The 24,106-nt window shown below is 30.7% G+C and overlaps 3 protein-coding genes across 3 annotated transcripts; all 3 read left to right on the top strand.

Annotated features, from left to right (window-relative positions):
- Positions 1–5,853: 5,853 nt before the first annotated feature.
- Positions 5,854–7,959, top strand: LOC129919711 (uncharacterized). Its single transcript, XM_056000685.1, has 2 exons — positions 5,854–7,827; positions 7,889–7,959. The coding sequence occupies exons 1-2, from the start codon at positions 6,117–6,119 to the stop codon at positions 7,894–7,896; spliced, it is 1,719 nt and encodes a 572-aa protein (XP_055856660.1). The 5' UTR covers positions 5,854–6,116; the 3' UTR covers positions 7,897–7,959.
- Positions 7,960–15,598: 7,639 nt separating this feature from the next.
- LOC129919559 (uncharacterized) lies at positions 15,599–17,338 on the top strand. The gene is made up of 2 exons (XM_056000480.1): positions 15,599–16,591; positions 16,652–17,338. Exons 1-2 carry the CDS (start codon positions 15,780–15,782, stop codon positions 17,271–17,273), a joined length of 1,434 nt encoding a protein of 477 aa, XP_055856455.1. The 5' UTR covers positions 15,599–15,779; the 3' UTR covers positions 17,274–17,338.
- A 4,585-nt stretch (positions 17,339–21,923) lies between these two features.
- On the top strand, positions 21,924–23,612 carry LOC129919197 (uncharacterized). Its single transcript, XM_056000048.1, has one exon. It carries the CDS (start codon positions 21,924–21,926, stop codon positions 23,610–23,612), a length of 1,689 nt encoding a protein of 562 aa, XP_055856023.1.
- The last annotated feature ends 494 nt before the right edge of the window (positions 23,613–24,106 follow it).

Genomic DNA, 24,106 nt, shown 5'->3' with positions numbered 1-24,106 from the left:
TGTTGGATAGATGAAAAACGTTAAAGCGTTCCTTTCGTCAATAAAAATAAAACATATTAGGGTATAACGAAAGAAAAAATACATTTACTTTGTAACTTGTGCATTTTAATCATTAAAGCACTGAAACTGACAAGTATATGTCTATCATTGTGTCAATCAGTGCCACATGGCTAGTTCCGCTTTAAAATTCTGCTATCATCAGCCTACCATCAAACAAAATTGAAGTGTAAACACATTTTAAAATGGACTCTACAGCTATTCGTCTGGTTTTTAGTTTTTTTTTGTTTGGAATTTGTGACAAGGTTTCACCTTCAGCTGAACCAATAATCCCTCGCAGTTATTGCAAATTATCTTGCCAAAAGGATAATAATTTCTTAACATTTTACCTTTAAAAAACAGTTACTTTTAAAATTTTATTCCTCCCACTGATTATAGTCGAAAGTTTTATACTTACCTGAGTTTTGAGAACCAAATGAAAAAAAAAAAACTATACAATTTATCCTAGAGATTTAATTGCTTTGTCACCTTTTCGCATTTAACACATTGCATGCTATATTGATTGCGCGAAATTCTCACGAATAATTGAATTATAGGTTCGATTGAAGTACACGAAGACATGAAATTTGCTGGAATACATTTTAGGTATTTGGTCATTTTGTAGAATCTTAACTGTTACTACATATTTGGTTGTCAATTTTTTTAGTATAGGTATGTTCATTTAGGCCAAAGATTGTAATCAAATGGTATAGACTTAAATTTAAACTTCAATCTGACAAGTAAATGCATAATATTGCAAATCAGTGCAACAAGTTAGGCTGCTTAGATAATCAACTGACAAATTACCTTTCACCACTATCCCTTCTAACAAAATTGATGGATGTGCAAACAATTCCAAATGGCCCCGACCCATAGTATATAGTTTCGTATGTCATTCAGCTGAAACAACACCCACTATTTTTTGAGAGAAACTTTATTTCATAACCTAATAAGGGCCTCATTGTTCCATTCTGCCACATAGCTGTCTCATACCTTTTGAAAGCAGGAGGAATGGGGCAAGGTTTGGTGGTGCATGGAATGAATTTTAACATTTTATCTGGTATACTTCAGGTTACTTTTGTGTTTTTGATAACTTGCCTCAATGTTATCTTATCTTATAAAAACTGTTTTGTGCAGATGTGATTAGTAAGTTGCAAGCAATTGACCTACACTGATGAAAAAAATAAATTGAAGTTGAAACGTCTTTGTTTCAAAGATGAACTTCTTTGATTTATCTGACTTTAAGAGACGAAACCATCAAAATTCAACCTTTTTTTCACTTTTATTTTAAAATGTTCATCTTCAACGCAAAATCATTCCGAATAATAAGTTAAATCAATGTTGTTTTCATTGATTTTATGTTGTTTTATGGTGGCTTTTACCTCAGTGTACTCTCACCTATGAGGGAATAGGTATGAGAAAAAATCCCAAAACTGTTTTATATTGACCCAGATCGTTCTGTTTTCCTATTATTCGATCATCTTTATAAAACATTTCTGATAATAGTCGTGTTATATTTTCAGAGTTATCCAGATCAGATCCTTGTATTTACTAGCTTAGCTGTACAACAAAAGCAGTATTTTGCTTTGTTATTGTTACGCAAACAAATACAATGATCTGATTCGGATCACTGGGAATATATAAATATACAGGGTGTTCGATATAAAATGGAAAATGCTGAAATTATTGACAGTTACTGTTACATATGAAAGTTGTAGGCAGGTGTACCTTCGCGCCTCTAAAGAGGGTTTTTATCCTCTTTTTGTCATCCAATCCACTTTCCCTCCACTTTATAAAAATTGTCCAACCAAAGACGACAAAAAACTTTGCCGACAGCTTTTTTGTATGGAAAATGCCAACAAGAGTGCTTTTTGGTTTGGTATTACTAAAATTTTACACCTGAACGTCGACAACGTTAGTTTGGGAGAGCATTAGCTCTCCAATTCTTAAATGCAGATATCCAAATTGAATTTTGTTTCAGAATTTCTAGCGACTTTTTCTGAAATTTCGTGAGACTGTCATTTTTTAAAATTTTATTTAAACGCTTTTGACTTTGGTCTCTATTTTTTTTTTAAATCCTCTTTTTTTTGCCTCTTTTTTTTTTGATTTATGAAGGTAACCTTGGTTGCAGGGATGGTTGGCTTTTTAATGTGGAATGAAATAAATAATAATAACCCTCATCCAAAACCACTTTTTATCTTCGTTCCGCTAATTTTTCATTTGTTTTTTTTTTTTTTTTGTTTTCAGTGTAACCACACTGAGCCAAAAAACAACGTAAAATCAATGGAGACTACTTTGAATCAATGGAAAATCACTGCGTTTCAGTCTTAAGTGGAAAATTATTGAATCAAAGTAGCGCACTTTAAATCTAAGTAGTCCACACATTAAACAAAAAAATGTTTTTTTAAGTTGGCATCCGCTGGGGATTAAACCACGTCCCTTACTTTGGCGGACACTTTGTGGCGGAATCAAAAAAAATTATGTCATTAATTGTAAACTAATTAAATGCAAATTTGTTGCCCAAACCAAAAATTTGTAGCTCGCATAGTTTTTGAATTATTGAATTTTCCTCTAAAATAAGTCTGAAGCTAGCGGACAAAATCTGAAATGATTGAAATTAATGAGTTTAGTTGACCTCCAAATTTGTAGCTTTTTAAATGCTTTTCAATTACATAAACTTGGTTTTTTTAGCTTGAACAGTTTTTTTGTTATTCAAAATTCCGCTAAAATAAGACTGAAGTTAGCGGACGAAAGTAGGAAAATTAATATTTTTTTGATGCCCGAAATTGTAAATGCTAATTTGTTGCACAAAAATTAATTTTGTAGCTCCACAAAGTCATTTTTTATTTCAACTTAAAGTTTCAGAAGTGCACTTCCAGTTTGATGAGGCCAGGGGAGACTTTTTTAAAAAATCATTTTTTTAAGTTTTTTCTTTTTCCAATAATTAAAGCTTTGGAATACATTATTTTTGATACAAACTTCAATTTTGTAGCACAAACCGTTTTTGAAATATTCAAGATTTTGTTTTAAAAAGAAAGCTCAAAAGTGACCTTTCAAAATCCAAAAAAATGCGAAATTCAAAAATTTTTTTTTGCACAAATTTGAGTAACTTAGACTAAGACGAAATCCAAAAACCTCGATTTTGTAGCTCGTTTAGTTTTTTTGTTATTCAATATCCCGCTAAAATATGACTCAATTTCATGTAACGGTCAAAATTTTCAAAAAAGTTGAATTTTCAAAATTTTTTCTTTTCTAGAAATTGTATCTTTGCAAAACAAAATTTGTTGCACAAAAATTAATTTTGTAGCTTCTCTCTTTAAAAAAGACTTTTTTAAAGTGTCGTGCATTGGTACAGCGAACCGGAAGTGCACTTTTTAAACTTCAAATTCAAATAGAAAATGACTGAGAGAAGCTACAAAATTAATTTTTGCTCAACAAATTAGCATTTAATCAGATACAATTTTGGGCATCAAAAAATATTAATTTTCCTACTTTCGTCCGCTAACTTCAGTCTCTTTTTAGCGGAATTTTGAATAACAAAAAAACTGTTCAAGCTACAAAAACCAAGTTTATGTAATTGAAAAGCATTTAAAAAGCTACAAATTTGGAGGTCAACTAAACTCATTAATTTCAATCATTTCAGATTTTGTCCGCTAGCTTCAGACTTTTTTTAGATGAAAATTCAATAATTCAAAAACTATGCGAGCTACAAATTTTTGGTTTGCGCAACAAATTTGCATTTAATGAGATAAATTTTGTTTTGATTCCGCCTCAAAGTGTCCGCCAAAGTAAGGGACGTGATTAAACCGGCTATTAGTCCATTGAAATGTTACATTAACCTTGCATTTTGGGTAGGACAAGATTTTTTTGTTTTGATCTGTAGGGGAGGTTAATGTGAGTATACAATCCAGTTTTCGGGGTTCAAAACCCCCCCATTTGGCCACAATCTTGGAAAAAAGGGTGTAAACTGTTTTTTATCGATATCTTGCGAACCGTAAGTCCCACAAAAAAAATGTCTTAAGCGATTTTGTACATAATTTATTTCTCTACAATTTTGATTAAGGTACTTTTTTCTGTAAAATTGCAAATAAGAAAGTTATACTTGAAAATAGATGTACATTTTCAAGAAAAAATTCTTTGAAGGGCCATAGCTTTTTTTCTACAACTTTTATTGAAAAAATACTCATGACAGATTTTAAAGATCATTGAATTTCCAACAATTTGATGTGCTCATTTTGCAGATTTCGTTTAAATAAAGCTGCTGCAATGGTTTTACAGAAAAAAAGTAACAATTTATTTTCGTACTTTTATATGTTTATTTTATTTTTTTTTCTTCAATACAGACTGATTCAAAAGGATATGTAGGTTGGATTGAAACAAGAAAAAAATCAAAGTACGGGGGGTCCATTCCGTACCGTTTAGTCAGGAGGGCAATTTTCTAAAAAAAATGTCTTACTTTTGAAAAAAAAAAATACTAAAGCCGAAAACGTTTTCTTGTATATTATTTTTAATTAAAAAATTTTACGACGAAAATATTTTGAACTAATTTTTTTCAAAAATTTATATAATTAAGTTCTCAAAATTCAATGCTGTAATGTGTTTTCAAACAAAAACAGAAAACCGGATGCAAAAAAGTCTTGCCGTTTTCCAGAAATTAAAAATTGTGGAAAAAAAGCTACGCCCCTTCAAAGAATTTTTTCTTGAAAATGTACATCTATTTTCAAGTATAACTTTCTTATTTGCAATTTTACAGAAAAAAGTACCTTAATTAAAATTGGAGAGAAATAAATTATGTACAAAATCGCTTAAGACATTTTTTTTTGTGGAACTTACGGTTCGCAAGATATCGATAAAAAACAGTTTACACCCCTTTTTCCAAGATGGCGGGCAAAAGGGGCGGCTTTCAACCCCGAAAACTGGATTGTATACTCACATTAACCTCCCCTACAGATCAAAACAAAAAAATCTTGTCCTGCCCAAAATGCAAGGTTCGGTCAAATTTTTGTAACATTTCAATGGACTATATACCTAGGTTGACAGGCTTGCTTTTTAACACTGTGCCATCTCAATTATAAAAATTAATGTGACAAACTGCAACTTAAGCATACGACGATTTAAAGAAAATTAATGAATATGTTTTTCACCATTGATTCAATGGCGTTTTTTCTCTGGGTGCACTGAACTTCATTTTAAACTGAAGTACAATTTAGAAGAAATAATGAATTTCCCATTCAATAATTTCACCCAGTAAAAATTCTGTTAAATATTCTGTGGGATTTCTTATGAAAGTGGAAATAGACATCACTATAATGATTGTAAATGTAATTATGAACAATGATAGCCTATAGAATCACACCACATTTTTGTTTCATGCAATCAGAAGTAGCTATTAAGCTGTGTTTTATTAAATATCCGTGGGATTATGTTGAAATAATTATGACATCAATTATAACTGAACTGGAAGTTGTTAATGTGTTTTTAATCAGGAAATATGTAACTTAACTTAATGTGGATCCAAACTGTCGTTTAACAAAACATAATCAATTGTTAAAAGAACCATATATCAACAATACACACAAATTCTTCAAAATCTATCCTTAAAATTATTCAGACTTAAATGTCATCAGTCAAATCGTTGATTTCCCAAGGCAAACATTTTTATTTGAATAATTAGCAAATATAAATTTCTGACATCTCATTCATAAACTGCGTGTAAAACCAACAAGCTTAATTAAATAAATCCATAACCTTCAATGTCTTTAGTTCAGGGTATTTTATTTGTAAAGTTCAGCTATTCATATAAAATATTGCTTGTAATTGCCTTTCATTATGACTGTTGCTGAATGTAGACCAAAAAACTAAAGCCAACACTAAATCAATTCCTCCAAGTTCGCCGACAAGAGCAGCCGGCGCGGCGTTAATTGCTTAAACACCACCCAAAAAACGAGGACAAAAAGCAACACACGCGGTAATCATTAGGGGAAACCTGCAAATCATCGATACTTCTTCAACTAACTTCGACTCTTTGGTATAAAAAGTCATTCTTTGACTGCTATTCAATCAGAAACTTGGCGAACAGGATGAAGTGGCAAATCGCATTTGTACTTTTAGTTTTATCAATTTTAAAACCGACAATTGCAGCTATTAACAGCTCATTTGTAATCAGTGTCATTGAAAAACTGTACGATGTTTATCCCGTAAAAATAGTTCCATTTTTCTGGAGTCGTTTCATCGAAACCGAGGATAGTTTGTTAGTGAATCTCTCTCAGGAACTAACCCAGAAATATCAAATTCCCCAAATGCACTTTACGAAATATTCAAATCAGGAGCTGAGATATCTGCTAAATGCTAATTCAACACTTTCCATTGTTCTAACGGATCACTTGTCAAGGGAAATTCTTAAAATAGTCTCAGCTCGGCTACAAGGAATGCATTTGGCTAAATTGTTGGTTGTAATAGAGGAACCGGTTGTTCTTGAGCAATTGAGATACTTGCTGAATTGGCTCTGGAAGAAACAATTCATAAATGTCTTGGTGCTGTATCAGGACATTGTCAGCAAACAAAATCAAATCTTTGGTCTTAATATTTATCCAATACTTCATTGGACCAATAAAACAGATGTTTCTGATTCAACTAAGCTCTTTATGGAAAATACCAAGGACATGAAACAGTATCTAATTGAAATTTACTACATGGAAGATGTTCCGAGGGTTTTTATCCTCAAGAATCACGGAAAGAACAGAATCGTTGGGCGCCATGCAAATATCATACAATTATTCGCCAAACACATGAACATAAAGATTGTCTATAATTTTCAACCGAATTCGGATGAGGAGAAAATTCTCAGAGAATTCCGTAATGAAAACAGGGAGCTTAGTGTCAATTCGTATGCAATGTTCGATTTGGATCATATTGGACGCAGTTATCCTTTGGACATGGTTAGTTGGTGTATCATGGTGCCGTTGCGTAGCGAGGTGCCAAAAAGTGACTATGTTATCATAAGTTTCGATAGAGCCACTTGGATTGCAGCTGGGCTAAGTGTTATTTATATAGCTCTGTTGTTGCGATTTATTGATCCGCAATCTTCGGAGACCACGAGGAAGAACTTTTTCCTTCGGAGTTTGACAATTTTAATGTACAGTCCGAATATGGAGGGACCGATAACGATGCCAACTGTGAGGCAGTTTGTGTTTTTTGCTCAGGTCTTTCTTCTGGGATTCATATTGTCTTGCATTTATTCTACATATTTGACAAGTTTCTGTACGAATATGGTGTTCCAACCCCCGATTGATAGTGTGGAAGATTTAGTGAAGGAGAATCTACGAGTGATGGTTATAGACTACGAGCTCGAGGCGATTCGTACGCGAGCTAGTTGTACTTATGGCGAGACATTTTTAAAGCTTCTCTATCCAGTTTCATATCATGAGGTTAATCATAGGAGGCTTGATTTCGATGATGAATACGCATACACAATTCGTGAAGACCGGTGGGATTTTATCGACAAGCAACAGAGAGGTTTGAAAAAGGTTTTCTTTCGTCTTTCGAATATATGTTTTGGTAGTCATTTTACTATGTTTCCATTGCAAATTGATTCGCATCTTCGTCCTCATCTGGACCAGTTTATTTTGCTAACGCAACAAGCTGGTTTGAATTTATTTTGGGATGAGGAGGCATTTCGAATGGCGGTTGCAATGAGATTATCAAAAGTTCTAGTTGAACAGACAGTTGTGGTGCAACCATTGCAATTGGATTATTTTAAACATGTGTATGCTGGATTTTGGTCATTGATTGGTATAAGTATTTTGATATTTGCTGTTGAAGTTTTGCATGATAAGTTCTTTTTTATTCGAAGAGCTTTAGAACGAGCTAAGATGTTGGAGGAATATGTACAAGGAAGTAATAGAACGAAGGATAATGTAATAATCAATAAAAGAAATTTTATTCATTGAAAGCTTTTGTGTTCGTTTTTTTTTTTTTAAGTTTGCCCAACAGGGTAAATGATTTTTATGGATGATTATGATTTAATTTAAAAGTTTCAAGCTTCTTCCTAGGTAAGTTAATGGAAACGGATTGCTGCAGTTTCTTTGTGTGTTGTGATTGTTGTTTTTTACAATATGGTACCAAAAATCTGCTTCGTCACCTTACGAAAGAGCTTATCGCTTTGTTTTATTTAATTTACGAGCAGTGTAAAGTTATTTTGGATAAAAAAAAATAATTGTGAACACAAATAAAATGCACTACTGGGTCGCACGAACTTGCTCTTAGGGTTAAAGTTGCTTAAATTTGTAAGACTTTTTATATAGAAATTTGGTAAAAAAAAAATAAAATTCGTTTAAAAAAAAAATAAAATAAAATCTAAAATCAAATTGCCCTCCAAAACAAGTATGCAGTTTTGATTAATAAATCAAGATGCATTTTTAGAAAAAAAAATTCAAAATCGTTAGAGCCGTTTTTTAAAAAAACTAATTTTTTATACATAATTTTTTGGAAAAAAAATTTTAAAATAAAATTTATACTCCATTTTGTAGAAATTACTAATCAACATCTAAAAACAAAATTTAAAAAAAACTCAATGTCCCGTTTTCGAATATTTGATTTTTCAAAAAAATCCAAAAATTATTTTTTTGGAAATTTTATTTTTGATTTATATTTAAATCATATAAATGCTTCTTCACAAAAAGTGTCGTTGAAATCGAATAAATAGTTTCGGAGATAAACGGATTTGAAAAAAAAAACGGTTCTATAACAGGTACCGTTAATAATGATTTTCAAAAGGAGGAAAGGTTAGGAGATAGAACTTAGCTTTAAACTAACATTTGAATTTTTTGAACAAAATCGTTAGAGCCGTTTTCGAGATATTTCAATTTTACTAAAATCGGTATATGACAAGTACCGTTATTTTTGGTCCAAAAAAATTAATTCCAAAAACCCCTCTGGAGAGTAGCCAACGCTACATACCAAGTTTGACATTAATCGGTCCATCCGTTTAGGCTGTAGCTCCTTATACAGACAGACAGACAGACTGACAGACGGACTTCCGGGACCCACTTTTTTGGCATTCTCTACCATCGTAATGTCATGTAAAAATGTTATCTCAACTTTTGACGTGATAACGTCTTATAAATCGATGAACCATGGCAGCCACCACAAAAAAGTGACGCCATTTTCTAACGTTACACTCTCACACTTTCGCAGTGCCTCAAAAAATTTCAATTCAAAGTTAAAAATAAACTATTAGAGATACAAAAATCTTCTATAGCTTATTTGAAAGATAGTAACCTAAATCTAATCCAAATGAAGGATTTATAAAAATTCTGTCATTTAATAGGGTAAACAGGGGTAAAACGGAAAGATGAAATTTAGGCTAAAATCTAAACGCGAAGTCGTAGAGAATTGATTTTTTTTGCTATAGATATATGAGATTAATTTAAGAATAACTGCATTTAAGGAAAAATTCAAAAAAATTTTGAAACTAAGCTATAACGTTTTGTTTGAACGTTGTACACGTGTTATGTTGGTGCTATGACAAAATGATGATTTTGGGTAAAGGAAATTTTTTTGACAATTCTAAAGATGCCAGGTGAAAGATGAAGAAAAAAAAATTAGGCGTCTGATACGGATTTTTTTCCAACACTGTGCGTTTCGAAATATGAATTTTTGAAAAACACCTTGTTTTTTAGTGGTATTTTTGGGTAATTTTTGATTTTTAGCTTTTTTTTGAAGCGTTCAAAAAATCTTAAACTTCTAGAACATGTTTTGGCCTTATGCATACATGTGCAAAAACTTGGAATCGTTTAGTGAGTTTGGACTGAATAACGGAAGAAACAAGTTTTAAAAATACACGTTTTTTGACCGTTTTTAACCGATTTTCATCGTTTTTTATTTTTATCTTTTTTTCTTTAATAGATACAGGAATAAAGTATATAGAGTAATGATAGACCATTTTAGAATTCAACAGGTTATAACTTTTGACCAAGAGATGATAGAAATTTTATTAAACTTTTATGACCATCCTGATACAATTACCTTTCATATACAATAAGCTTTCAGATGGTATAAAATTTTTTACAGGTTGTTAGGGAAAAAATGGAATTAATGACGTGAGAAGATATAAATTCATGTTTTCTTTGCTGTTTTTGATGAAAATGATTGTTTTCAATAAATCATTTTTATACTTTTTGCGCATTGTAAAAATTTAAAAATGGTTTTATTCTGTTTATTCTTAAGAAGAAATACTTTTGAAAGCTTTTAAAATAAAAAAATGAATATAATGAGAAAATAAAAAAGGTATTATTTTTTTAGCTTTTTCTTGTAAATTATGATTGTTTGAAAAAAGTAAACGCTTCAATTGACTCATTTTAAACAGAAGCACACAACCTATTTTCTGACGACGTTATCACGTAAAATCATCGTCCGTAAACCGGCTTTACAGACAACCTCTTTTTTTTTTGTACGAATGCATAACTTGATAAATATAGTAGGTACCTATATTTTAGTAGGTACATGAAAAGCCAAATGATTGTTGAGGAGCTTCAAATTGATCTGGAACCAAGATTGCTTAGTATATAAATATGTATAGGTAATTGTATATAGTGGTTTGTTAGAATAGTGAACAAGCACGCAGTTTCAAATGATTCTCATAAATACATATATTAAAAAATTGTTAACATGGAATATTTGTATTTTAAAATGAAAAGTTCAATCATTTTTATAGTGATATACCACTAAAAAGTATCACAAGCTGACCAAATAGTTCGATATCCGCTTAAAACAAGTGGAATCCGCTTTAATTCTGTTAAATTTAAGGTGTATTTCATTTAATTTTAATTTTTTTTCATCTTAAAAGCCGACTAAAAATTAAAACTTAAAATCCATAGTCAGAATTTAGCTTTAGTTGCAGTTTATCATATTTATTTCCAACAGCAAAATAGCACGGTGGTAAGGCACTCACCTACACTCAGGGAAAAGCTACCATAAAACAACGTGAAATCAATGAAAACCATATTGATTATACAATTTTTCGGAATGTTTTGGGTTGAAGATGGACATTTTAAAATCAACGTGGAAAATAGGTTAATTTTTGATGGTTTCGTATCTTAAAGTCACATAAATCAAAGTAGTTCAACTTTGAAACAACGACGTTTCAACTTCAATTTATTTTTTCCCTCAGTGTAGTGACCCAACAATTGTAGGTTCGATCCCCAGCGGCTGCCAATTAAAATGTTTCCACATTAAAATAAGATGATTTCCCGCTCAAGTTAATTACTTGATTGATGGATTTCTTTTAAATTTATGCATTCAAGAAATTTAGAAGATCTGTCCGATTAATTTAAAACGGAAGTCATCTTGGCAATAAACTATGCAGAAATCCGCTTAATTTCATTTTTCTCCGTGTAGAATCAATTTTATTTCAAACAAAAAGAACGTACAGTACGCGGGCGCTGTTTAGACTCCTTTCTGCAACAATTTTAATCTCGAGGCTATTAAATTTCAATGCCATATTCAGTAGCGAAATGTTGCATTAAGATAACATGTCCTGCAAATGTTCAGGACCATATCTAGTAATGGCATTAGATGCTTTTCTGAACTAACCGATTTTCCTTTATCGCATAATTATACTCAAGTAGGAAATACATCTTAAATAACGGTCAATAATTGTTTAGATTTGTATGTATTTATTTATTTAAAATTTTTTTTTATTATTAAAATAAGAAAATGAAATAATTTACAGTTCACTGTGGCGAATGAGTAACATTTTTCATTTAACATTATTGTTATAAAATATCACTCTGACATTCACGTTGTACCTCGAGTGAAAAGTTTAACTAAACTGGCTATAATACAATTTTTCTGCCTTTTCAAAAGATATAAAATGTCAAATAAATGTGTAAATTGGCTTGTGGTTAAACCGTAAAGAAAATTTATCTTGAAAATGTATCTTGAATATATGTTGGAGGTAATATGTATCTTATCCTTACGTTTGAAGCTATATAGTTTTTAAACAGCATGTATTTCCATATTATTTAAAAACAATATCATCTCAGCATCGTTTAGAACATTGTAGCCAAAAAAGAATCTTCTCCTTTCCATTAATATCGGACATCTTCCTAGGAAATGCACCATATCTTCTCTTTCTCTCTGGTTAAATATCGGTAGAACTTCTCTATGTGGCACATATTTTCGTTGTAGTTCAAGCTTTACATTTCCTCATCATAACCTGTGTGTTTGAATGAAAATTTAAAATTGGCTGAATAACTTTGAAAATAAAATTCACGACTTTTTCAAAATTCATAAAATGATTTTTCTAAGATTAAGAAAACTGAAAAAAATAAATATGTATAAAGTTTGGTTTAAGGCTACAAAAACAACTCTTGAAATGGTTATAACCTCTAAACAAAAATTACATTTAATTTCTTGTGTATAAGAAAGAATGTTGAGAACTTTTTTCTATTTTTGAAATTCGTTAGAGTAGTGTTTTTTTTAAATTTTTTTTTTAATTTTCAAAAAATGTTCAAAAAATATTTTGAGTGTCATTTAAAAGGAAAACTAAGTCGACTTTTTAATTTAAGAGTTACTAAAATGATTTTGCACAAAAATTGCATTGAAATCAGTTGTGTCGTTTACGAGTAATTCAGACATCAAGAACATTTTTTACTTGCGATATAGGTACTACATATATATCAAGTTATGCATTCGTACAAAAAAAAAAAAAAGTTGAGATAACATTTTTCCATGACATTACGTTGGTAGAGAATGCCAAAAAAGTGGGTCCCGGAACTCCGTCTGTATGTCTGTCTGCCTGTCTGTCTGCCTGTCTGTCTGTCAGTCTGTCAGTCTGTCTGTCTGTAAACGCAGCTACAGCCTAAACGGATGGACCGATTGATGTCAAACTTGGTATGTAGCGTTATTTGGCGACTCTCCAGAGGGGTTTTTGGTATTAATTTTTTTGGACCAAAAATAACGGTACTTGTCATATACCGATTTTAGTAAAATTGAAATATCTCGAAAACGGCTCCAACGATTTTGTTTAAAAAATTCAAATGTTAGTTTTAAGCTAAGGTCTATCTTTAAATGAAAAATTTTTTTTTGAAAATCATTATTACCTAACGGTATCTGCCATAGAACCGTTTTTTTTTTCAAATCCGTTTATCTCCGAAACCGCTTATTCGATTTGAACGAAACTTTTTGTGAAGAAGCATTTAACAAATTTTGATAAATTTCCAAAAAAATAATTTTTGGATTTTTGAAAAAATTTTGAAAATTTTTTTTTGAAAAATCAAATTTTCGAAAACGGGATATTGAATTTTTTTTAAATTTTGTTTTTAGATATTGATTAGTGATTTCTACAAAATGGCATACCAATTTTATTTTAAAACTTGTTAACCAAGAAATTATTTAAAAAAAATTAGTTTTTTAAAAAACGGCTCTAACAATTTTGAAAATTTTTTGTCTAAAATTGCATCTTAATATATATCAATCAAAACTGCATACTTGTTTTGGAGGGCAATTTGATTTCAAATTTAGTTTTATTAAAAAAAAAAACGAATTTTATTTTTTTTTTCAAATTTCAATATAAAAAGTCTTAAAAATCTAAGCAACTTTAACTCTAAGAGCAAGTTCGTGCGACCCAGTCGTGCATTTTATTTTATTATAGGGCAAGTACCTAAAGTTAATTTTTGTCCTTAAAAAAATTTTAATTTTCCATTTAGGAAATCACTATACAAAGTTTGATAACCTGTTAAATAAATTTGTTTGTGAAAAATAATGCTTATAATCCAGTCAAATAAGGATTTAACCTCGGAATGAATGTTAGTAGAAATTTTTTTTTATCAATATCTTCCTTTTGCCATTCTATAACATATCTCAAAAGTCTAGAAAAATCTCATGTCCGCTTGTCGCGATTTCAAGGTCAAATCGCGAAATGGAGATTTTCAAAATTAGCAAAAATAGGCTATGGTATTATATACACATATGATACATGATTTCAAGGTATTTTTTAATGCTGATTCCAAAAAATCTAAAATCAAGGCAATCTGACGTCTCTGAAAAAAGTTATATCTGTTTTTCATCTTTCAACCCATATTATTATAACAGTTGCTAACTTACTACCGAAAAACCCTTAAAAGTAATGGTAGCGGAATCATATTTTGCATGAAGGTTTTCATATCCATTATCATTAAGAATCAAAACAATGCAATGCAAAAAAAACATTTATGTCTATGACAAAATGGTATTTTTGGAGAAAAGGGGAAATTTTGGGATGTGCACTAAAAAACATCCTGGTACAATCTTGGAATTAGTGCTAATAGGCTAATTTTTTTGTTTCTATCTTTGTTTGGATATTCTATAACTTATGTCAAAAATCTAAAAAAATCTCATGACCGCAAGTTCTTATTTTCCAGATTTAAAAAAAATAATAAGAAAATTTTAGATTCTTATATGTATACCAACATAACCCATATCATTTCAAGGTATTTTTTAATGCTGATTCCAACAAAACCCACAAACAAATCAATATGACCATCCCTGAAAAGTAATGTACCTTATTCATGTTGATCTGACACAAATATCTGAAGAGTAGTTTTTCAATTTTTTCAAATCTGCACCTTATCTTCAAACCAAGAAAATTAGGACTTGCGGACATGAGATTTTTTTAGATTTTTGAGGGTAGTTAAAGAATATCCAAACAAAGATTCAAATGAAAAAATTAGCCTATTAGCACTTATTCCTAAGATGAACAAGAATCTTCTTTAGTGCATATCCTAAAATTTGCCCCTCCATCAAAAAATACCATTATTTCGTAGGTATATATATTTTTTGTAATGGATTGTTTTGATTTTTAATAATGATGGATTCTAAAATCTTCATGCAAAATTTGGTTCATCTACCATAACTTTTAAGGGTTTTTCGGCAGTAAGTTTGCAACTGTTATAATAATATGAGTTGACAGATGAAAAACAGGTATTACTTTTTCCAGAGACGTCAGATTGTCTTGATTTTAGATTTTTTGGAATCAGCATTAAAAAATACCTTGAAATCATGTATCATATGTGTATATAATACCATAGCCTATTTTTGCTAATTTTGAAAATCTCCATTTCGCGATTTGACCTTGAAATCGCGACAAGCGGACATGAGATTTTTCTAGACTTTTGAGATATGTTATAGAATGGTAAAAGAAAGATATTGAGCAAAAAAAATTTCTACTAACATTCATTCCGAGATTTACCCCTTTTTTCTCCTTATTTTACTGTATTATTATGCTTTTTTATATTCACTTATGATCATTGAATTTAAAAAAATGTTAGCAGAAAATTATCCTTAATTGACATTGACGATAGAAAAAACCTTATCATATCGAACCATGTAAAACCATAAACTTTGCACTTAGTGTTTTTGTCAGCAGTTACTTTGATTCAATTTAAAAGTCATTGCATCGAACAAATTTAGTTTCATTAGAATTCGTCACCAGTATGTTTTGGCTCCTGATAATTCTAGTGCCTTTTACAACTGCTAAAATAAACAGTTTTTTTGTAAATCAAATTGTTAATAAACTTTGTGATTTCCATCAAATCGAAACATTAATAATTTTCAAAGAAGTTTCCTTAAATTTCAAAAATCACAATGAACTCTCCGAAGAACTCTTGGCATCCAATCAACTAACACAAATATATTTCAATAAATTTTCATATGATGAAGTCAAATCTATTGTAAATGATGAAAGAAGTCTATCAGTTTTTTATATGGAACGGTTGTTGCATGTTTTTCAAAATACAATCGATATCAGACTTCGTGGAATGCATCATTCAAAAGTTGTAATAGTTCTGAGAGAACCAACTTCTCTAATATTTTTAAATATGTTAAAAAAATGGCTATGGTCGAAAAAATTCAGCAATGTTTTAACTATCTTCGAAGACTTACTGACCCATCAACTTCGAATGTATTCACTCGATCCTTATCCTTCTGCAAAGTGGGTTAATAGAACAAATTGCAACGAAACAGGAAAGCTTTATACCGAAGTGACCAAGGATTTGAAGAAATATTCAATTCAAACAGTGTTTATGGATGATATTCCAAAGGCATTTAAATATACAAAATATGGGAAAAAATTACTTGTAGGAAACGAGGCTAATTACATTGGAGCATTTGCAAAATACATGAACATACAACTCATCCCCATATTTCTACCGAACATGGATTTAGAAAAGATTTTTCAAATCATCAGTTTTCATGATATGGAGCTTAGTGTTCACACTTTTACCATGCACTATTTGGCACAGTCTGGAAAAAGTTATCCTCTTGACATTGAACGTTGGTGTATTATGGTACCGTTCCGGAATGAATTACCGAAAAGTCAACTGGTTTTTAAGACCTTTGATATGAAAACTTGGCTTGTTATTGGATTGAATGTAGTTTTTGTTGCGGTTGTTTTGCAATTTATCCATTCAACACCACTCACTGCGGACGCGTTTGGCCAAAATCTTCTACAAAGTTTGTCCATAATGATGTTCAGTTCAAACCAAATAAAACGGATACCAGTGCCCTCTGCATTTCAGTGTGTATTTTACTTACTTGTAATTTCCTTAGGATTTATTCTTTGTTCAATCTACTCAAGTTTTCTGTCAAGATTTTGTACAACATTGATATTTCGAAACACAATCGATACAGTTGACGATTTAATAAAAGAAGACCTTCGAATAATGATAATCGATTATGAAACTACGGAAATCCGGAAGAAAGCAAACTTTGACGAAAAATTCTTTAAACTTCTGTACCCAATGCCGTATTATGATGTCGTGGTTCAGAGAAATAATTTTAATAGCAACTTTGCCTATTCTATTTCTCAGAGTGATTGGATTCATTTGGATAAGCAACAGAGCAAACTGAAGAAGCCTCTTTTTCGACTTTCAACAATTTGTTACGGACGACATTTAAGGATGTTTCGACTGCAGTATGATTCACATTTGAAGAAGCATTTGGATGATTTCATATTAAGGGTTAAAGAAGGTGGATTGGATGTTGCTTGGAAAGATGAATCATTTCGAATGGCTGTTTCAATGAAGTATTCGAGAATATTAGTTGATAAGTCGACTGTTATTAAACCCTTGAGTTTGGAATTTTTTGAGAAAGTTTTTATTGTTTTGTTGGTAGGAATTGGTTTAAGTGTAATGTGTTTTATGATTGAAGTCTTATTCAAAAAAGTTGTTATTTTAAGATTTTTATTAAAAAAGAAGTAAATTAAGCATTCAAAAGAGTATATTTATTGCATATTTATGAATGTATGTTTAGTGAATAAATTTATGAGCACAATTTTTTTGTCACTTAAATTATTTGTTAATATAATTGCAACAGAATATAGATTTGTATTCCTGAACACAATAATGGATAATTTCGAAAATCTAAAAAAATTTTTTTAATTTTTCTGTGTTCACTGTGATTTCATATCTATAAACTAAAACTTATTTCGGGGCTTTGATCCGAAAATATCTGCTTCCGAATGAAAAAAAAATATTTCGTTTGCAAATAATTCAGCAACCCGAACTCGTACAAACTTTTGGTTTTCAGTTATGAATAGAGCCTAAATGGTCCTTTCGTTTGATGTCTCATTCGATGGATTTTTAAAAATACCTTTTTTTAGACAAGGGGTACCCCTTGGATAATTTTCGAAAATCTTAAAAAAAAGCTTGTAATATTTTTAGTTGAATGAACTTTGTTTCGTAAAAACAACATTTGGCAACCATAAGAATCGTCTAGCCGTTCAGGACATACAAATCGACTAGGCTCTTGGACTAGTAGGTATATTTAAAAATCTATTATGTGATTAAATTTGTATATGGAACCAAAAGTAGATAAATATTCTATTCTTTATGAATAGTTAATGTGCATAAGAAGAGGAGGTATTTAATTTATTTTTAAATTCACTTGAGCTCTCAAGTTAAAGAGATTCCTTTAACTTAAATACCTACGTTTTTGAAAAAAAAAAATATTTTTTTAACGCGATGTGAAACCATAAGGTATAAAATTTCATTTTCATTCATACAAAAAATCGTTTTAAATCAACTAGAAATCAATCAATTATCATGTTGTTTTTATTAAACATAATTTTCAAATGGCTAGATAGAAAATTTTTGGGTTGGGGTCAAAATTCTGCCGGGGTGAAAATTCTTTTATCAAAATTCTGCTTTAAAAATTCTGCTTTACAAAATTCTGCTTTCAAAATTCTGCTTTTCAAAATTCTGTTTTTAAAAATTCTGTTTTTCAAAATTCTGCTTTTCATAAGTCTGCTTTTCAAAATTCTGCAAAAAATTAAAAAAGGGTTTGGAAAATGTTACAAAGCGCGCGCTTTTTAACATTTTCCAAACCCTTTTTTAATTTTTTTGCAGAATTCTGCAAAATCATCTTTTTGAAAATTTGTCATTTTTTAAATGCGTATTAATTTTTGTTTTAAAAATGAATAAATTTGAAAATATTAAGAAAAGGTTATTAATTTATCAAATAAAGATGAATATTCAAAAATTTGAATAAGAAAAGAAATATTTTGTATTAAACAACATCGGTTCCAATTAGTTTACATATTTTATTTGAAAGAAAGTTAGTATATGGAATTCAAAAAATATTTGCGACACTTAAATAAAAAAAAATTAGTAAAGTAGCAATGTTGAATTACATTAGTAGGGTTGGGGTTGAAATTCTGTATGTTGCAAAATTCTGTATTCAAAATACTGTATGTCAAAATTCTGTATGTGCAAAATGCTGTAGGAACAAAATTCTGAAAGTCAAAATTCTGTATAGTAAAATTCTGGTTGGTCAAAATACTGTATTTCAAAATTCAGTATGTCAAAATTCTGTATGTGCAAAATGCTGTAGGAACAAAATTCTGAAAGTCAAAATTCTGTATAGTAAAATTCTGGTTGGTCAAAATACTGTATTTCAAAATTCTGTACATCAAAATTCTGTAAATCAAAATTCTGTAAAAATGCTGTAAAAAAATATCGTTTTGATAATGTAAAAAAGTGCGCGCGCACAGAATTTTGTCGTACAGAATTTTGACAAGCAGAATTATGACCCGCTCCCACATTAATGAGGTGTGTTTTTCTTTAGCCAGTGCATATGCTACAAAAAAAAAGGGAGCGATTCATAATTCTGCTTGTCAAAATTCTGTACGACAAAATTCTGTGGGGTCAAAATACTGTAATACCATAATTCTGTACGTCATTATACTGTAAATACAAAATTCTGTACTTCAAAATACTGTATAAACAAAATACTGACATGCAAAATTCTGTTTTGTAAAATTCTGTACGGCAAAATAGAATTTTGATGTACAGAATTTTGAAATACAGTATTTTGACCAACCAGAATTTTGCTATACAGAATTTTGACTTTCAGAATTTTGTTCCTACAGCATTTTGCACATACAGAATTTTGACATACAGTATTTTGGCATACAGTATTTTGAATACAGAATTTTGCAACATACAGAATTTCGACCCCAACCCAAAAAAAAAAACAGAATTGGCAGAATTTTTTTATTCAAATATAATGCTGGTAGAATTTTAAAAAGCAGAATTTTAAAAAGCAGATTTTTGAAAAACAGAATAAAAAAAAGCAAAATTTTGAAAAACAGAATTTTCGCTAAAAAAGCAGAATTTTGAAGCCAGAATTTTGACCCGATCCCAAAATTTTTACATGATTTTTATATTCTAATACACGTTACTTTAGAAAGCTAAATGAAACTTCCTTTCATTTAAAACTGCCAACCATGTTAAACTAACACAACGACGTTGATGAATTAACATGATCTACATTAAACTTACAATATCTACTTGTAAATTTTACATACCCCCATTGTCAAATTATTATAACATGATCTATGATGATCTGATTACTTTGGGTGATATGAGCAACCACAGTGTAAATTTAATAATGTCATCAGGTAAAGATTACAAAATTTAATGCAACGCAAATATTTATTCGTGTTAAAATAACAATGTCCTTGGTGTATCTAAAAGAAATCGTGTAAGTGTCGGAATTTTAGTAAGAACATTCGTAATCATGTACCTGATGTTTTTTTTTTCTAAGTATGGGACTTGCAATACATTATAAACAGAGACCAGAAATAACAGTCAACCTTTATTTTCAATCGGTTTCTCTCTGAGAGTTACCACAATACTTTAAATAGTTTCGGTTAAGGTTTGAGATTTATTTTTAAAAATCAAAAATAAAGGTTATATGTAGGTTGAGATTTATTTTTTATTTTTTTTAAATATCTCTCAATGGTTGAGATTTTTACAAAAAAAATAAATGGAAAAGGTCAACCTTTAACCGTTTTCGCTGAAAATAAATCAAAAATGGTCAATTTAAAGGAAAATGTCGAATATGTCAAGAATGTCTTTATATTGCAAAAATAAATATGAAAAGGCTGTTTTTTCTAAGTTTATGTATCAAATAATGTATGAACTAAATAGACTCTCACAGTTCTTTAGACCCAAGATTATATCTCTTTTCGTTTAAAGTAAAATCTAAAGACGAAAATGTGTTTTCCACTGTGATTTGAGCCGCTGGGACGACAAGCACAACCAATTTAATTTCGAATATTTCAGGAGACAGATGTTCTAATATCTAGGTCAAAGCGTTCAGATTCCTGAAGCGTTTTCGCCCGCCCAACTTCAAACGGCTATATCTCGGAATTTTGGAAAAAAATGAATTTTGATGCCAAAAGGTAGCGGGGACTCTAACCTACATTTGGGAACAACTCCCATCTCTGTAGGTGCACGCGTTCTCAAACCGGGAGAACTTAAAGGTAAACAAAAAGTTAAGCCCGATTCTGAAAAAATAGGCATGATGTGGAAGATGATTTTTTTTAAATCTGACAATGTGCAAAGCGTAGGCCCATGACACAAGCTATCATTTGTCATCACTCCAAAAAATTGCTCTCAAGCGGCTTAGCTTCCAGGAGCGTTCAAAGGTTCGGGTATTTTTCGAAAAAAAAAATTTACCCCAACTTTCAAACGCGATTTTCTCGGAATTTTGAAAAAAAAATCCAAAAAACCGCTTACACCACTATCGGATAGCTGAGAATATAAGCTTTCATATGGCACCACTCCCATGTCTCTAGGAATTGATACACTTAGATGAGATTTATTTTTTTCTCTCAGCGATAAATCTCACTGGTTGACCGAAACATAAAAAAATACAAAATAAAGGTTTCTCTCAGACCTTGACCGAAATTTTTCTTTTTTAAAAATAAAGGTTATTTTATGACCTTTATTGAAAATTTCGACAAATAAGAGTTATTAAGGAACCTTTCAAAAGGTTGAGATCTATTTCTGATCTCTGATTATAAATGTTGACGAACTATTGAAATATGCAATGCAGAAGAAGTCTAGGAATCTAGTTCACCTTATTTTTTCAAAGACAAAGACTCAAACTGAGAAGTAAATGTCCATGATTGGAAACCTATTTCCATCTTCCTTTAATTTCGCTTAAAAATTCTGCTATCACAAGCCTACCATCAAACAAAATTGAAGCGTAAACACAAATTAAAATTACTTCAGCTACGTATGGTAATTTTTTTTTTTTTTGTTTATTTTCGATTATCGACAGGATTCTGCCCCCGATTGAACACACAGCTATTTCAATAACAACCTTGCAAATTATATTGCAAAAGGGATAATAATTTTCTTGCACTTTAACCTTGAGAGCTGTGATTTTGAAAACTATAAGTTAACGCACATTTCTTCTACTGATTGCAGTTGAAAGTTTTATTTTGTCCTGAATACCTGCAAGAAAAAGACATGCAAAAAATCCTTAAGAATTGGTTTCTTTGTCAATTTCTTGCATATAACATATTGCTTAGTGTCGAAAGTGTGAATTTCTCCCGAATAATGGAATTATCTGATCAAATTCGACAAAAAGAAGAAATACGTTCCACTGTGATTTTTGCACAAAAAAGTTTTGTGACTAATTTGACCGGATACGAATACCTTCTTCGACATGAAAGTTCTATTGTTCCTTTGGTTTTGATTGGCGAAGACTATACTGAGAATGAAATGTTGGGACTTATTCTAGGTCTTTGGTCTTTTGTACTAGTTTTCATGGATAAAGTTGATAATTACGATATGTTCTCAATCATAAATGATACTCTTCGTCAAATTCATTCATCCAAGATGCTCTTCGTTTTGGAGAAGGAACCACAGGATTCGGAGTCGTTAAGAAAGTTTTTTCAAACTTGTCTCCGATTGGGAATAGTCAATATCATCATAATGTTCGACAATGAAGTTCTCACCTATGAACCATTCCCTGAAGTCAGCTTAGAAAATATCACATCAACTGCAATGACAGATTATTATCCAGATCGAAGTTATGATCTAAAAGGTTACGTTTTTTACACACCAATTTATCAAGATGGATCAAGAGTTTTTATGTACACTGACCAAGATGGCAATGAAAAGATAACAGGAGTTAATACGGAGATTTTTAGGTCCTTTGTACAGAGACATAATGCCACATTTGAAAGACTTCTCGATGGAACGAATCACAGTGGATTTGACATACTTGGTGCATTGTCACTTTTAACACAGGGTAAAGTTGACATCTTGATGCATTCTTATTCGTCTTTTTCGCCAAATAAATTCGCCTTTAGTTATCCGATTGCACAAATTAAATGGCAGTTAGTTTCTCCATTTGTGGGAGAAATTCCTTCTTACCGGTACTTGATCTTGCCATTTGATTGTGAAGTTTGGGTATTTCTTGGAATCACTTTTGTGTACATCTCAATAGCTAGCTATTTGACTCGAAGGTATTGTCAAAAATTGCCAGAATATGGACCAGCATTTTCACGAAGTTTGACTCAATTACTTTACCTTTCTTCGACTGATTTGCATTGTGATTTACGTGCATTAATTTTCGAAATGCAAATCTTCTGTTACGGACTGATTTTGACAAATATTTATGCAGCTTTTTTGTCAGCATTTCTAACCACAACAGTTCAGGGCAATCAAATTGACACCTTTAAGCAATTATATGAAAGTGGTTTTAAAATTATTTCGACATATTTCGAAATTATTGCAATTACTAGTACAAGTGGGTTTAATCAACATTACAAAATTCTTTTCGAAGCTCAAAATATTGACTTTATCAACGAATATCGCAGAAGCTTGAATAGAACTTTTGCATTTGTCTTTGCTGAAGATCGGGCGAATTTCTTTTTAGGTCAACAGAAATATTTGGCCAAGAAGCGAATGTACGTTTCGAAGAATACAATGGGAACGTATTTTTTGACATTTATCATGCAAAAAGATTCACCATTTCGAAAGAGTTTCGATGGGATTTTATTGCAGCTTTATGAAACCGGTTTGTATAAGAAATGGGAAGAAGATGTTTTTAATCAAGCTGTGGCTTCCAAGTATTTGCAATTATTTCGAACGGAGAGTGAGGATTTATTTCGACCATTGACAATTGCTCATTTGGGAATTGGTTGGTTTACACTTGCCATTGGATTTGGATTGTCAATGATGGTGTTTTTGGTGGAGTATATTAGATTTAAAGTAGTAAAGAAGTGGAACGAGAACTGAATATTTATCAGAAATTGATCGTTATTGAAGATGGAATTGTTATATTCAACTGCTGTTATTGTTATTTGTTATTAACCCTCTGTCGGCACAAGGGTGCGAATTTGGCAGGACAAAAATAAAAAAATTATGATTTTTCAAAAAAGTGGTCACAAAAAAGTCTCTTTATAAGGGTGAAAATATTTTTTTTCGCAGTTGTGAATACAATATTCGAATTCCTCGGAATATTCTACATGAATTTCATACTTGATTCTTTATAAAATATTGTGACTGAAAAAAATTCTAGCGACATGAAAAAGTATAAACCAAATTCGCACCCGTGTGCCTATCACGTCACAAAAAAGAGGTGTGCCTACAGAGGGTTAAGTAGTTCTTACTTGTTGCTGTTGTTATAATTGTTAAATAAATGTTGTTGAAAAAGAAACTAAGGTTTTTAACCCGTTTATAATGTTTTTTTTTCACAACCCTGAAATAAAAACAAAATTACATTTCAGGAT

This window comes from Episyrphus balteatus, chromosome 4, assembly GCF_945859705.1.
Source record: "Episyrphus balteatus chromosome 4, idEpiBalt1.1, whole genome shotgun sequence".
In the NCBI taxonomy this organism is placed as follows: Eukaryota; Metazoa; Arthropoda; class Insecta; order Diptera; family Syrphidae; genus Episyrphus; species Episyrphus balteatus.
The sequence above is the reverse complement of the archived record's forward strand: the minus strand, read 5'-3'. Positions and strand labels throughout refer to the sequence as shown.

What these genes read in the sequence shown, in the direction of transcription:
- LOC129919711 (XM_056000685.1), top strand. Translation starts at nt 6,117, where the DNA reads ATGAAGTGGCAAATCGCATTTGTACTTTTAGTTTTATCAATTTTAAAA.
- LOC129919559 (XM_056000480.1), top strand. Translation starts at nt 15,780, where the DNA reads ATGGAACGGTTGTTGCATGTTTTTCAAAATACAATCGATATCAGACTT. An exon ending in CCAGTGCCCTCTGCATTTCA is followed by an intron (nt 16,592 to 16,651) that starts GTGTGTATTTTA and finishes AATCTACTCAAG; the next exon opens with TTTTCTGTCAAGATTTTGTA.
- LOC129919197 (XM_056000048.1), top strand. Translation starts at nt 21,924, where the DNA reads ATGGAATTATCTGATCAAATTCGACAAAAAGAAGAAATACGTTCCACT.